At 40.0% G+C, this 17,017-nt stretch overlaps 1 protein-coding gene and 2 pseudogenes across 1 annotated transcript; 2 read left to right on the top strand and 1 right to left on the bottom strand.

Annotated features, from left to right (window-relative positions):
- Positions 1–6,005: 6,005 nt before the first annotated feature.
- Positions 6,006–6,945, top strand: LOC101988624 (olfactory receptor 4F15-like). The gene is given in 2 exon segments (XM_013355577.1): positions 6,006–6,836; positions 6,838–6,945. Coding segments are annotated over 2 exon segments (939 nt in total).
- A 4,810-nt stretch (positions 6,946–11,755) lies between these two features.
- On the top strand, positions 11,756–12,073 carry LOC101987490 (annotated as a pseudogene).
- Positions 12,074–15,511: 3,438 nt separating this feature from the next.
- On the bottom strand, positions 15,512–16,284 carry LOC113455859 (annotated as a pseudogene).
- Positions 16,285–17,017: the final 733 nt, after the last annotated feature.

Here is a 17,017-nt window from a genome sequence, read left to right as displayed (position 1 = left end):
AGTGTCCGTGTAATTATTTCGGGTAGAGCTAGCCATGTGGGCGGCCGGGTGCCGGGACGCAGCCCGCCGCTCCTATTTCTACAAATGGCGCCCAGATGTGTGTTCGTCCTACTTCTCCGTTTCTTCTATCTGGTGGCCATTCCTGCAGATTGTCTCTCTCCCACCCAGATTTTCTTCTCTTCTCCTGTCTCCCACAGTCACAGAGCTAAGCTAATCTTCCTTGGATAATGGACTCAGGCTTAAAGAAATTATATTATTCATCCACAAAACCTTTATCCTTGCATGAATAAAATCTCAGGATTTGTCATGAAAGCCTCATGGAAACTCATCTATAATAATTGGATAGGGTTCCCTTCTCTCAGCAGTGTACGCAAGACTGAGGATTACAATCTGTTTACCTAAAATGGCACAGCTCTGCTGGTGAGTGCTGGCAGGGAATTATTTGGAGGTGCTGCTGATTCCCCTTTTTCATAATGTTCAGCCCCACTGACCAACTTCATCACCTGCCACATTTAAAGATCTAATTTGCCCTTCCCTTTCTTCTTCAAATTTTCCCATCCACTTCTTTTCTCGTTTTAAAGGTATATTTAATTACCCTAAAATATCCAAGGTAGGTTCCCTCTACCTAGTCTTTATCTTTGCACAAATTGTATATGGAGAATCATATTTTTGTCTTAAATGAACCCTTAAATATTCTAATTTTTACCTTGTCCTTATAAATCCAAGAACAGTTGAGTGTCATTTTTTCAGCTTGATGATTTGTCTTTTTTCTCAAATGCTCTCTCTGTTCAGCCCAGCTAGCTGTAACTCACTATGGAGAATAATCTGGACTCAGACTCGTAGCAAGCCTCTTGAGAGTACATCACTACTTCCAGCTCTTTTTGTTTTTTGTGATCCAAATTTCAATTTGAAAAAAAAAATCATGTATGTTCCCACTTCACATTATAATCTCACTGTGCTTATTTCATACAAGCCTAATTTTTTAAGGAAAAGAGTATTTTTCTTAGTATGGGGGGGCTTTAAACTTCCCATTTTAGGGAAGTTTTGATTAGTTTGTAGAACATCACATGGAAGTTTGAATAGAAATTATAAATTAGTTCATTTATTTTATTTTTGAGATTATAATATATTTGCATCTTTTCTATGTTCCATTTCTTCCCTCCAAACCCTCATATGTTGTAGTAATAGGAGCGGCGGGGCTGTGTCCCCATTACCCCGGCTGCACCCCGGCCGCCTCCGGCTAGCTTTACCCGAAATAATTACACGGACACTGTATTCTTTTAAGCACTGCTTGGCCCATCTATCTAGCCTCTTCTAGGCTAACTCTCGCACCCGGACTAGCCCATTTCTTATCATCTGTGTAGCACCCGTCTTACCGGGAAGATTCTAGCCTACGTCCATCCTGGGTCGGAGCTTCATCGCGTGTGCCTCAGAGAGCAGAGCTCTTGCCTCTGCCCGCTAAGAGTGGAGCATCGTGTCTCTCTGAGGCGTCTGCCCCCTCGAGGAGAGCTGTCGAGTCTGAGCTCACTTCCTCTTCCTCCCAGCGTCTGCTCTGTTTACTCCTCCCATCTACGTTCTAACCTATCAGGGCAAGCAGCTTCTTTATTAAATCAACCAATGACCTTCCTCCATCAATATGTAGCGACAACAACAACCACCTGCTCTCTTTCAAATGTATGGCCTCTTTTTATTTAGTAAATATATTCCTAAATACATAAATACAACCTGTATATTCTGTACAATGTTACTTGGTGTTGTGTTTTCAGGACTGACTATTTGGTATCCAGTTGGTGTGCTCTTTGTTGAGAAAGACTTTCTCCTGCCCTCAGCATTCATCAGTTGTATACAGTGCTTGGTGTGCGGTTGAGGCAGCAGGAACTTTCCCTTTTCACATTAGCAAATATAGTGGTGTCATCCTTGTTCGGTTCATGTTAGGCAGCCATACTGATGAGAGTTCCTGGAGGTAGATTCTGACATTTCTAGGAGACACGGTCTCACAACAGACTCTCTCTTCCTCTGGCTGAGACAATTTTTCTTCCCTCTCTTTCACGACAATCCTGAGCCTCGGGTGTGGGACTTGGGTTGTGTCAGTAATGACTGAACTCCACAGTTTTGAATTTTGATTAGTTGTGGTTTTCCGTAATGGTCTCCATATGTTCCAAAGAGAAGTTTCTATGATGAAAGAAAAGCAGAAAGGGATACGAGCTGCACTAGATGGAAACAGCGCAGAGAATCAAAGAATCTAAGAGCTGGTTCTTAAAGAAGGTCTAGAAACCCTTATCCCACCTAAAGAGAAAGCGACAACTCAAATTAACAGAATGAAATGGTTTTATAAAGCCTTTAAAATTGTTTTCATAGCCATTTTGTGTGCCTTCAATTTCCTATAACATTAAATTATTCCACATGATAGGTAGGTTTTTGCACCATTCTGTTATCTCCAAGATTGAATATATTACTAGAGACTTTGTGGATTCCATGTGCACGCTTGTCAAATGAGTGAGTAGACAACCAAACAAATCTCCCTAGTGTTGCTTCTAGGGTGATTTTTCAGTCATTAACAAAAGGTTTGTTACAGAATAAGAAATCTGACCCTAAGTTTTAGAAATGTAAGAGGGAGATCAATTCACTGTTACTAAATAAAGACCGTGAAAAGTTAAAAAAAAGAAAAGGTAATAGGAACTATACACATAAGAATTCAGATAAAATGAAGTCAGACCAGCTAGAAGAGCTTTCTGGTGTAAGCAGAGGTTTTGAGATGTTCCAGGTAACGAATTAGAGTTTCCTCCTTCACTGTACTTATCCCTTCTGATAAAGGAAGATACAACTTTAAAACTGCATTTTTCTATGCTGAATATGGATTTCACAAACCAAGAATTCATGTCAATGTTATTCCTGAGACCTCTGGAATGGTATCTGGCACTCTGGGTATTCAAAATATTTGCTGAATTAATGAACAAGAAAGAGTCATAGAAAAACTCAGAGGCTGTTTACATACCTGCCATAACAATTTCTCTGATAACACATTGATTGACTTAACTACCACTGGCTCATCACTGATGGCCATTCATTGTCCATCTTATGTATTAGTAGAGTCAGAAACTATTCATGCATACTCATAGGGCATCACCCCTCAATATCCTTTTTAATATCCTCACAAGCTACCCAAAATCCATAGTGTCAAACTCATTGTTTTATTGGAAGATTGTCATTATCCCATAAAACAGTGTGGCATACAGAATAATGTTCTTCAAGGATGCATGTGGCCTCAATGCAGATCTGTAAATATTACCTTATGTCAAAGGCGACTTTATGGATATAATTGGTTCAAGAATTTTAAGATTTAAGGTTATCATTGGTCTGTCCAACACAATTCCAGAGCTAATTCTAAGAGAACTCTGGAGAGTCAGAACGAAAGGAGGTGAGAGGATTAAGTGTAGATGCTGGCATTGTGAGACCCTGAACCAAGAATTGCAGGCAGTCTTTAGAAGCTGGAACTGACAAGAAAACAGATTCTTTTCTGGAAATTTCAAAAGAATAAGTCTCTGGGGATACTTTAATTTTACACTCAAAGATTCACATCAGCTTTCCTGCTTGTAAAACTGTAAGTGTGTTGGGGTAGGTGAGGATGAGGAGAGAGGTGAGTGTGTGGGATTTGGGACACTGGACCGAGAACAGGATGGCTGGGTTTGGTTTGGTTTGGTTTGGTTTTCTGAGACAGGGTTTCTCTCTATAACAACCCTATCTGTCCTGGAACTATCTCTTATAGACCAGGCTGGCCTCAGACTTACTGAGATCCGCCTACCTCTGCCTCCTAAGTGTTGGGATTAAATGCCTGTGCCACTACCATCTGGCTCAGGACAGCTGTTTTAAGGCCCAAATTTTGTAACCATTTCTTAAAACAGTGATCAGAAACCAATTTAAAAGCTACTTGCAGGGCTGATGAACTAGCTCAATAGTAAAGCGCTTGTTTATAAAGCATGCCCAAGGACCTGGGTTCAGTCCCCAGAAGAGCCTAGTAAATAAAAAGAGAGCTGAAAAGTTGTTTATTGTGAAGAACATTTATTGAGATTGTGGAACTGATTCCAGTGTAAAGTTTCATGATGTTTGGTGACATCTGCTTCTGTGTAAATCATCTTGCCATCCACCTGCAGCACCTGCTCCTGATCCTTAAAGAACTACTGTCCTCTTCTTCCCATGCTGTGATGTGACCCCTGGCCTTAGTCGCATCTGTGCTCTTTATAACTCAGAAATCACCTTGTCCCCAAGCACACACAGACAATCCGGCTCTTTCCTACCAATATTTTATTTGCCATTCTTTTACCCAATTCAAGTCTATTTTGAAGAATTATGAATTTTTGTGAGGAGTCAAGTGGATATGCAGATCTATATTAGATCTACAACAGAGGTTGTTTTTTCTCGGCTCACAACCCTTTAGACCACAGACTTTATTGAAAGTGAATATTGGTTAGAAAGCAAAATGACTTCCTTCATTTTGAAACATTAGATGTTTTTGACTGACTTTTTTTAAATGTGTGACTGAGGCTTCATAATTATTTCACAACAGAATTTTTCCATACAACTTATCTCTATGTAGTTAAAAAAAAAGTACAGGAATGACCTTGGGATCTTGGGATCCTCTGATTGCCATGCTATTTACACGCTATTGGTCTGAAGCTGACTGGCTTGTAATAGACTCTCAACTCTAATGTCAGCCCGCAGTCCTGTGAATTTATTCCTTCACTCAGAAAGCATGAAGCACTTGTCATCAGGCTGGTGAGTGTCCCTGTTAGTGACATGATGGTAGCAGAAACCATGCATATGAACTAAACTTGATTTCCATATCAGATAAACTATGTTTTGTTTGATGTTCCAGTGATCAAACATAGGCCTCAAACATGCTAAGAAAGTTCCCTACCTCTGGGCAGCATCTCCAGCGAAAGTTACATTTCAGTTCAAGAAATGGACAGTTATACAATTATGAATGACAAAATAAACTTATCACTAGCAGAGCTGTAATGAAACATCATGGCTGGAAGCAAGTTGAGGAAGAAAGGATTTATCTGCTTACCCTTCCCATGTCATTATTTATCCTCAAAGGATGTCAGGACAGGAAATCAAACAGGTCAGGAACCTGGAGGCAGGAGCTGATACAGAGGCCCTGGAGGAGTACTGCTTACAGGCTTGGTCTTTATGGCATGTTCAACCTGCTTGCTGTTAGAACTCAGGACCTCCCACCCAGAACTGGGTCCTCCCCCGTCAATCACTAGTCAAGAAAATGCCCTAAAGGTTTGCCTACTGCCTGGTCTTAAGAAAGTATTTTTTCAGTTGAGGTTCCCTCCTCTCAGATGACTCTATCTTGGGTCAAGTTGGCATCAGAACTAGCCAGGACAAAAGCATTGAGTGTGTGAAGATTCTGTCGGACTATGATTTCACAAATCAGAGCATGGTTACCTGCAGTTTGAGACTTGGACTTTGTGTAATGTATAATACAATGATGGAAATTTTGGAAGTCTAAGAAAAAGGATAAATGTTTAAAGTTTGAGTGACAAAAAATAAGTGTAGGGACTTTTAAAGCTGTATACCATGCATGCATATTGTTAGGTAGCTTGTGTGAATAGCCAAAATCATCTCAATTCATAAGAAACTGTGGTCAAAGGGATCTAAAAATGACCATTTTGTCATCCGGGTAGAATATCCTGGACAAGAGGAAATAGAAAATATTCACTTAATATCAAGCAACAATAGAGAAGAAACAGGTCTAGAGGCGGGGACGCTCTAGCAGTAGCTTTGAAAATCATGCCACCATGTGGAAGTCAGCTGGCCCATCTAAGAGGAAGCAAGCATGCATGTGACAAAGAGTATTTTGCTGTGCATAATTTTAATTTAATAATTACTTCCATCGTTACGGGCTTTCTTTCTTGAACACTAACTCTTGCCTAAGTCAACTGTTCTCATTTTCATTTTTCCCTCAGGAAATACAAATGCTGACTCTGACATCCGAAGCAATGTTTGGGATGAACTGCTCTGTAGTGTCCGAGTTTGTGTTCCTCGGGATGACCAATGTATGGGAGATTCAACTTTTTCTTTTCGTCTTCACCTTCTTGTTCTACCTGGCGAGCATGATTGGCAACCTTGTCATTGTGCTCACTGTAACCTTGGATGCCCATCTAAAGTCCCCCCTGTACTTTCTCTTGGCTAATCTCTCGGTCATTGACATGATATTCTGCTCAATTACAGCTCCCAAGAAGATCTGTGACATTTTCAAGAACCACAAAACCATATCCTTCTGGGGCTGTATCACTCAGATCTTCTTCAGTCATGCAGTTGGGGGCACTGAGATGGTGCTGCTCATAGCCATGGCTTTTGACAGATATGTGGCCATATGTAAGCCTCTGCACTACCTGACCATCATGAGCCCACGAGTGTGTCTGTTCTTTTTAGTCACTTCCTGGGTCATTGGCCTCATTCACTCAGTGGTACAATTGGTGTTTGTGGTAGGCTTGCCTTTCTGTGGTCCTGATACACTGGACAGTTTTTATTGTGACCTCCCCCGACTCCTGAGACTTGCCTGAACGAACATTCAAGAGCTTGAGCTCATGGTAACTGTCAATAGTGGCCTCATTTCTGTGGGCTCCTTTCTCTTACTGGTGATTTCCTTTATTTTCATGCTGTTTACTGTTTGGAAGCATTCTGCTGGCCGATTGTCTAAGGCCCTCTCAACTCTTTCAGCCCATGTCACTGTGGTCATCTTATTCTTTGGGCCACTGATGTTTTTCTATACGTGGCCTTCACCAACCTCACACCTGGATAAATATCTTGCTATTTTTGATGCGTTATATCACTCCCTTTTTGAACCCAGTCATCTATACATTTGGGAACAAAGACATGAAAGTGGCAATGGGGAGAGAGTGGGGCTATCTTAGGCACTACAGGAAAATGTCATAAAAGGTTTGCAGGGAAGGTCCCATGAAATGTCAGGGGCATCCCTAAGATTTGTGCAATGTGTGCACCATTCCTAGCAATATCATACATCGTGATGAGCCAGGGCTTCAACACCTAGACTATATGCTCTCACTGATGAAAATGCAATAACTTGAGGCTGACACCAGGAAGAACTGCTACCTGAAAGAAAACGCCAAGATGGGCTACCACTTTGAACTTCTAGCATCTTCTTAGTTAGCATTGAAAATAAGCTCCTGACACAGAAAGATCAAAAGCTAAAACTTACCTGTTTTTACCAAAATTTATTCTAGTCATGCACTAACGTTTCAGGAGTGCTTGAAGAAGATAGAACCGTTGGTATAGGTTGAGTAAGTGATACATTTAAAAACTGAACTGCAGACCCCACTAGAAGAGGGTCACATAGAAGAAATTACCATAAAACATGAGTTCATCAGCACAGGAACAAACCAGACCCTCTGAATGTGGGTGACAGTTGTATGACTGCAGCAAACTGTGGAGCCACTGGCCATGCCACCAGGATTTATCCCTACTGCTTTTACTGGCTTTTGGGGAACCCATTCTCTTTGGATGTATACCTTGCTCAGCCTAGATATAGTAGGGAGGGCCTTGGACCTTCTCCTAGGCAATGGGCCACTCTCTAAGGAGTGGAGGGGGAAGAAGGGAGAGGGAATGGGAGAAGGGGAGGGAGTAGGAACTGGGATTGGTATGTAAAATGAAAAAAGATATTTTGTTTTCTTTTTTAAAAAAATAAAATAACCCACAACCAAAAAAATATGAGTTCATTTCAAAGCCTATCCTAATGGTATATGTGGTGAGCAAGAAATTTTCTACACTCAACTGTTATTTTTGACAACAACAACTCCTTTAAATCATTATTTGCTGGTTGGTAAAATTTGTTTCAGAATTGGAAGGGAAACTACTTATAAAATAAGAGTTGATTCCTTTTTTTCCCCCAAGGGCTAATAAATCCCTTGACACAATCAGCACTGGTGTGGAGGAATCTTTTTTGGTGGGAGTCTGTGTGTGTCCTGAAGTTTAGACCTGCTTCTATGCGATTTCATGCAGTTACATGAGATCTTATTAAATATCCACTAGGGGGCAGTCACTGCCAGCAGGGAAGTGCTGTTTACAATCAGGACTACTTCAGAGTGGGAGAGACAGCTAATGTACATACTGAATATGTTCAGGTTATGAAATAGATGTATATTTATTTTAACTCCTATCTTGATTAATGCATTTTAAACCTTGCCATACATTAAGACAGCTTTATGCTTAAATACTATAGAATAATGAATAAAATTTTCTTATGAAACTAAACTATAAATAAATGTAATTGTTTTCTTGGAATGAGAGACATATCTTAGTGGTATAACTTTCCCAGCATGTAGGAGGTCCTGGATTTGGTTCCTAAAACCACAAGAGAAAAATTAAAAAGCCTTACTTTGAGATCTTGCTAGAGCCATGAAATGTATTTATCAGATAGACATCTTTATAATTTATTGATCCTTATATTTAAATTTAAGCATGCCTCTTTGTTACTAGTTTTGGTAAAATATTATTGAGATTTTCTTCATATTTTCCTAATTATTTTTAGCATAATTACATAATTCGCAACCAGAAAATTATATTAAAACGAAAATTCATAGAGTATAGTGGCCCATGTGTGTAATCTTGGAAACTGGGGTGGGGGCTGAGGCATGAGGATTGCTGTGAGTCTGCAGCCCATCTACGCTATAGACAGTTAAGTTCAGACCAGACATGGTGGTGCACATCTTTAATCCCAGCACTTGGGAGGCAGAAGCAGACAGACATATTTTTATCCCAGGAACCATGACAGCATTCAGTCACTGAACATTGTATAAAAAATATCATATAGAATGTAGTAACGATGGCAATTACTATCCAAGGATGAATTAACTGCTCCTCACTATTTTCAGAATCTTTGGAGACAGGGTTTCATCGAAGGAATTGACAACCCTAAAAAACAGAGTCCTTCAGAAGGCATTTCACAGCTCATCTTTTCCCAAAAACTTAAGTGGAGAACGACAGAGGTTATTAGGATTGCAATGTAATTAATACTATATAAAACCAGCAATTTTTCAAAATAAAAACTCTTCTCTTGTTAATAATATAACTATAAAACTCAGCAACCCTAAATGTTTCTCCACCGAAGAATGGATAAAGAAAATTTGGCACATTTACACAATGGAGTACTACACAGCAGTCAAAAATAATGACATCTTGAAAATTTCAGGCAAATGAATGGATCTAGAAAAAAAAAACATATTGAGTGAGGTAACCCAGACCCAGAAAGACAAATATAATATGTATTCACACATAAGTGGCTTTAGATATAAAGCAAAGAAAATCCAGTGTATAGTTCACAACCCCAAAGGAACTAGACAATGAAGAAAACCATAAGAGAGACATACAGGGATCTAAATAGGAAGGAAAAAAATACAAGATCTTCTGGATAAATTTGGAGTGTGGGAGTCATCAGAGAGGGTAGAAAGGGAGGGGGGAGGAGGGAGTGGAGAAAAATGTATAGCACAATAAAATAAATAAATAAAACTCAGCAATCCAAGACACACCAGCAAAACACTCCAGAATGTAGTGGGGGTGACTACTATGACAAAAATAAATGACATTATTTTAACATGTTTCCATTCTGCAGCAAATTTTCCTGTGTTGAATTTAGGAAACATGACTCTCTACTTCCCAACTTGCCACTCCTTAAATTCTTAGATGCCTTTGTTTGTATAACTCAATTAGGGCTGAGGTCATACCAACAAATAGTCACAGAGAGCTAGGCATGGAAAACGGGTCTACTCTCTTTGACTAAAATGGTTAGGTGAACCTTATATTGTTTATTTTTATTTCTTATTGTGTGTGTGGATGCACATATCTGTGTGTGCATGTGCACGCGTGCCTGTGTATGTCAGATATCAAGATGATTACCTCTCTCTGTTGTTCTCCACTTAATTTTTTGGGAAAAGATGAGCTGTGAAATGCCTTCTGAAGGACTCTGTTTTTTAGGATTGTCAATTCTTTTGATTAAACCCTGCCTCCAAAATTCTGAAAATAGTGAGGAGCAGTTAATTCATCCTTGGATAGTAATTGCCATCGTTACTACATTCTGTATGTTATTTTTTATACAATGTTCAGTGACTGAATGATGTCATGGTTCCTGGGATAAAAATATGTCTGTCTGCTTCTGCCTCCCAAGTGCTGGGATTAAAGATGTGCACCACCATGTCTGGTCTGAACTTGTACTGTCTATAGGCTGTCTATGGGCTGCAGACTCACAGCAATCCTCATGCCTCAGCCTATTTTCCTCACCAATACCATCCATTTCCTCACCACTGCTCCTCAGCACCAATTACAATGAGATAATTAGGACTTCTTTCTCTACCCTCTCCCACTGGAAACAAACCATTAGATTATTGTTATCTTTCTGGAAATGCTCCTGGCTTTATTTATTGTGTCATGTGAACCTACCCTCCTGGTTTTCCCATTGTGTTTTCCACCTCATCACCTTCTGTGTGTGCTTAACCTACCCTTCTATCCTCAGATTTGTTGGGTCTTTCCTCAAACCCAGCTCCTACACAGCCCAGCTTTAGGCCATTAGCTCTACAAGTTAAAAACTCATCTGAGTCTTTCTGGTGTCTCATATGGTGGCTAGTAAGACAATTTCTTCAAGGGCTTTGGAACTAGGAATGCTTCTGCTCTGATTTCTATTGGTGTGTTTTGTTTTCCTTTCCTTCTGTAGTGCTGGAGATCAAGCCAGACCTCATACACAATAAGCAAGTGCTCTATAGCTCAGCTACCTCCAAAATATTTCCAATCTTCTCTACCAAGAACTTCTTTAGTAGAGGATACTAGAACTTAAATGATTATTATTCCTAATTGCTTACAGACTGTAAAAAAATTATTCCATCTCTCTTGTTGAAAAGTAGTCTAAGAAAAGTGATATATGTTTCACAGATTTTTTTTTCAATTACTCAAAGGCCAGAGAGATGACCAGATGTTCGGGAACTTGACACCAAACTGGAAGACCGGAGGTCCTGTCTGAATTCAATCCCTGGGTCCCACATGGTAGCAGGAGATACCTGATCACAAAAGTTTTCCTCTGACCATCAATATCCACCATGGCACCTGCACATTTACATACACTCACATATATCAAATAAATGGCATAAATTTGTTTTAAAATAAAATTAATAAAAGACTTGAAGACATCAAATGAGCGGCCTAATTCTGCACCCCTGACTGTTAAATCCAATCCCAATTCCTGCAATCAATTTTTAAAGTAAGTGAATAAGGAAAAGTATCTGAAAGAAATGCCATAAACTTTAGCAGTGACACCAGCAATGATCTCTCTTGTAGAATCTATTTTCATTTTGTGACATGCATACATGAGACACAATTCATGACCTCTAATCTTACTTTTCCTTTCACTAAGTTGAGCCACTTAACCTCTTCATGCAAAAAGTCTAGCATCCTGCATGGAGGAAGGATTAAAATGTCTGAAACTCTCTTTTGACCTAGACCAGTGGTTCTCAACCTGTGGGTCACAAGCCTCTATCTCCAAAAATATTTGCATTAAAACTCATAACAGTATCAAAATTATGAAGAAGCAACAAAAGTAATTTTATGGTTGTGGGTCATCACAACAAGAGGAACTATATCAAAGACCACAGCAGGCCGGCGTGTCCATGGGCTAGAGAGCGGGATGTCCGTCTTCGGGTCGCAGCAGCATTGGTGGTGTTGATCACCCAGGAGCGAGTTAAAAATGGGTGTCGTTGAGAAAGGCAAGTAGAGTTTTGTTCAGAAGTGTGCCCAGTGCCACACTGTGGGAAAGGGGGGCAAGCATAAGACTGGACCAAACCTCCACAGTCTGTTTGGGAGGAAGACGGGTCAGGCGGCTGGATTCTCGTACACAGATGCCAACAAGAACAAAGGCATCACCTGGGGAGAGGACACCCTGATGGAGTATTTGGAGAATCCCAAAAAGTACATCCCTGGAACAAAAATGATCTTTGCTGGAATTAAGAAGAAGGGAGAGAGGGCGGACCTAATAGCTTATCTTAAAAAGGCTACTAAGGAGTAATTCCACTGCCTTATTTATTACAAAACACATGTCTCATGACTTTTAATGTGTACCGTAATTTAATTCATACCCCAAAATACAGATCATGAATGGCTAACAGTGTTTTGTTGGACAGTCTTGATTAAGGAAAACTGACTTGTAGAAAAGTGGATGTGATCTTTATTAAGGTAATGATTCCAGTTGTATAAGCACAGTCACTGCTCTCCCTTTCTCAAGATAAGATTGGACTTAATTATTAAAGCTCTACTTTCCACAAAGATGGGGGTGTCACCTCAAACCTACTAAATGGTTTTATAATTAAATTTATATAATTGGACATATGAATATGTTTAAACACGGGAATTCTGTCACCATCTCAGAAATGAGAAGACTCATCTGTGGTAAAGTTTGTACTCCTGCTGTTACAGGCAATGGCCAAAGGTCAGGAGGCAACTGTCTATTCTTGACTCGATGGTCTTATTTTATTAGACTTACCTAGGTCAAAGGATGCTGCCTTTTACCATTGAAAGACACTTACTGTGGTCTATGTATACTATATCAAATAAAGAGTATTTAGCAATGTTAAAAAAAAGACCACAGCATTAGGAAGGTTGAGAACCACTGACATAGACACACAACAGTTTCGTAAAGTGTCTCTCTCCCAAGTGCTGACATTATAGGCATGAGCGATCATATGTGGCTCTTCAATGGTGTGTTTTAAATGCTAGAAGAAATTATCAAAGTGATTAGCTTGCAAAAATAGAAATAGAAATTTAGTTGATAAAAATACATTAAATACATATTATATTCTGCTTTTTGTTCCAGGAAATTTAGAAAATTATTTCTAATGTTCAGTTCAATAGTAAGAAGGAACAGGGGAGCTGGCACACGCCTTTAATCCCAGCACTCAGGGAGACAGAGACAAGTGGACCTCTGTGAGCTCCAGGCCAATCTGGTCTATAAAATAAGTTCCAGGTCAGCCAGGACTGTTACACAGAAAAACCCTGTCTCAAAAAATCAAAAAGAAGGAGGAGGAGGAGGAATATGGATCTTTTAAGCACAGTTGGGTATGCTATAGCTATTGCCCTGGGTTGCCCCTTGGGGGTTTCAGGTAAGTCTCTACTATTGAGGCATCATACATTTCTGACACAGGACTCAGATTAGAGCCGGATCTAACCTGACAACCTCCTTCCTGTGCCCTCACTTCCACAGTACTGGAAGGTGCTAGGCAAGCTGCCAAAGGAGGGAAACGAACAGTAGTCCTAACACTGATCAGCACGTAAAGGCATCCCTAAATGTGCAGCGGGGGCTCTCATATTCTGGCAGCAACCAACAGCTGTCTAATTGTACTTAAAGCCTGTTCAGGAGGAGGAACCTCATGCCAGGTACTGTAATCCTAGCCAGCTGAGCAAGTCCAGTGAGGTCATGGATCTTGAGAAGAACCCACTACTGTCACTTTACTAGGCCGGCGTAACTGCTAACTGCGCCCTAAAACTTGTCCTTATAAACACAGGTAAGTGTAGCTCTCACCCCTCATCAAAGAAGTTTCTCTTTCCGGTAGATAGAGACCATTTTTTTTTAAAAAGGACAACTGCCACAATGTGGAGAGCAGCTAATAATTGAGCGGTTGGCCCCCGTGGCTACCTCTACAACAAAACTGGTGGACCTGTGGCTCAGGGAACATCATAGAGGACAGTGTGGGAAGATTGCTAGAACCAGAGGACCAGGAGGTCTGCTGTGAGATTGTGTCTCCTAGACATGACAGGGAAATTACAGCCAGGGCATAAGGGAGCACATGAGAGCAATAAGCTCAGCACCATCTTTGTTCCTTACCAGATCTCTGTTGTTCTAACCCCCGACACTGCTGGAACACAGTTTTTAAAGAGGGTGAAGTGAATTAAAGGCCTAATCAGTACTTGCTGTAGCGCTGGCCGGTACACATAAAAAGCTGTAATTCAGCGATCCAATTTTAGGATGATACTGTGGTTAACACCAAAAGCAATTTTAAGGGCTGGATGTGATGGTGTATACCTGTAAGCCCAGCATTCAGGAGGGAGAGGTAGATGGATCTCTGTGAGTTTGAGGATGGCCAAGTCTACATAGTGAGCTCCAGAACAGCCAGGGATATGTAAAAGACCATCTTAAAAATAAAAAATGGTAATTTTTAAAGATTACTGTTTCCTTCTTCTTATGCAAGGGCAATATACACTGAGAAATGCGGCAGGTGCTGATGCTTTAATGTCTGCTATCCTCATTTGTTTTCTCATTTATCACAACTGATTTTACAGTGTTTTACCCAGAGTCTCAAATTTTTTTAAAAAAATTATAAAAATGGACTCAGTCAATTGTATATATAGTATGCATATACATATACACATAGGTATGTAGCAATAATAAAGAAAAAGAAGCTATCGGCTAGAGACATGAGAAGAGTTGAAGGAAGTTTACCTGAGAAGGGGTAGAGGGAAGGAAAGGAGGGAGGAAGGGATGCAATTCTACTTCTGTTTAAAAACACTTTTTTAAACGTGTAAAAATTGCAAATTTCTTCATAATGTGCATCATAAAACCTCATGTGAGATGTCCTTCTGTATATGTGTTGCTTTTATTGGTTGATGAATAAAGCTTTTTCAGCCAATGGTTTAAGAGAGAAAAGCCAGGCAGGAAATCCAAACAGAGATATAGAGAGAAAGTAGGCAGAGCCAGGGAGACACCATGTAGCTGCCAAAGGAGAAAGACACCAACCATCAGCCAGAACCTTACCGGTAGGCCACAACCTCATGATAATTCACAGATTAATAGAAATGGGTTAATTTAAAGATTTATTTATTTATTATGTATACAGCATTCTCAGTACTCTGCCTGCATGTATGCCTGGAGGCCAGAAGAGGGCACCAGGACTCAATACAGATGGTTGTGAGCCACCATGTGGTTGCTGGGAATAGAACTCGGGACCTTTGGAAGAGCAGGCAGTGCTCTTAACTGCTGAGACATCTCTCCATCCCTGAAATGGGTTAATTTAAGATATAAGAGTTAACTAAAAATATGCATAAGCTATTGGCCAAACAGTGTTGTAATTAATACAGTTTCTGTGTTATTATTTGGGTCTGGGAGGTGGGAAATGAATGAGCAGTCTCCATCTACAAAAACCAAAAAAAAAATCTAAGAAAGGAAATACTTCCTCAGAGTGCAGAATGGTATTATGTAATAGGTCAGTCCAGATCCCTCTTTATCAAGGAGAGTGTAGAAAAACATAGGAGTTTCATATTAATAAATTTTATTGCAACACATTATATTAAAATAATACATCTTACTTGGTTATGAATAGAAAATACATTAAGAAAATCTTGTGTGTTATCAATTTAACTAGTACGTAAAGCATGTGTGGGGCTGTGTGTCTTTAGATTCTTATCTGTAAGTTAGGAAACATTAGAGACAATTGTCTTTGCTGATACCATACTCTTAAAACAGATTCTGGTAACTCAGCATTTGGCTGAATATCCTCCTCACTGCTGCCTTCATCTCTTTGTTCCTAAAAGTATATATTACAGGGTTCAGAAATGGTGTAACTATTACATCAAGAATGGCAGGGAATTTATCTACAGACACTGTGGGAAAAGGCCATAAATACAAATAGGTACATGGGCCAAAAAGCAATACCACCATTGTGACATGAGCTGACAATGTAGAGAGAGCCTCAGATGAGCTTCCAGAAGAATGTTGCCAAACAGTGACCAGCATAAAGACATAGGAGATCATCAAAGTGATAAAAGTTCCTAGAGACATGGAGCAGTGACCATGAGATCCAACCTGTATGTGACTGTGCAGGCAAGCTTAATAAACCAAGGAAGATCACAGTAAATGCTGTCTACTTCTCTGTGGCCACAGAACTGAAGGTTTGCAACAAATACAATTTGGATCACTGAGTACATGATTCCAGTGGTCCAAGCCACTGCTAAGAGTGAAATGCATGTCCTCGGGCTCGTGATAGTAGAGGGGCTTACAGATGGCGATGTAGCAGTCACAGGCCATGGCTATGAGCAGCATCAATTCTGTTCATCCACTGATGTAATGAAGAGCATCTGAGTTATGCAACCTTGAAGAGAAGTTACCTTTCTTTCCTTTATAAGACCAGAAATCATCTTGGGAACTGTAATGGGGGAAACTCACATGTCAGTAAAGGAGAGGCTGATGAGCAGGAAGTATATGGGGGGAATATAAATGGGGGTCAGAGATCACGGTGAGTACAACTAAGAAATTCTTAAAATACCTGCCACATAGAACACATAGCAAAAACCAGAAAGAGGACAGCACATATCTCCAAAGAACTGCGAATCCCTTTAGCACAATTTTCGACACCACTGAATGATTTTTCTCCTTGCATGGTCTCAGTTACTTCTGACTCCAGATTTTTGCTGAAAGAACAGTAAAATAAGAAAGTAGAATTACTTGATTTTTCATTCAGGGGCCATCAGAGTAGCAGACCCTCTAGGAAATAAATGCCAAGAGATCTCTTACAGGCATTTGACTTACATTATTATATCAGTTTGTACAACAAGTCCATAGTCCCTAGTGTTGTACCATCAAGTCTTTTTTTTAGATTTTGTTTCAATAGTTTATTCTTTGCTTTTTAACTCTTCAACATTCTGTAAGACATTTAATATGAGTATGCAACTATGACATAATATCGTCTGCTTTAAAATAAAATTTCATTGCTTCATTTTTTTTCTAGTAAAACGTTTCAGGATTTGCCCGTGAACACTGCCTTTAAATTCTTGTCCCCTGTCTTGAATGACTTTGTATTTTTTTTGTTTTTTTTTATTGAGAAAAAAAATTTCCTCCTCCTCCCAGCCTCCCACTCCTCCCACCCTCCCACCACTCCTCTCCCCCTCCCTCTCGAGTCTGAAGAGCAGTCAGGGTTCCCTGCCCTGTGGAAAGTCCAAAGTCCTCCCCCCTCCATCCTGGTCT

The sequence above is a fragment of the Microtus ochrogaster genome, unplaced genomic scaffold (genome assembly GCF_000317375.1).
Source record: "Microtus ochrogaster isolate Prairie Vole_2 unplaced genomic scaffold, MicOch1.0 UNK198, whole genome shotgun sequence".
NCBI classification, from domain to species: domain Eukaryota; kingdom Metazoa; phylum Chordata; class Mammalia; order Rodentia; family Cricetidae; genus Microtus; species Microtus ochrogaster.
This window is presented reverse-complemented; position numbering and strand designations above follow the sequence as displayed.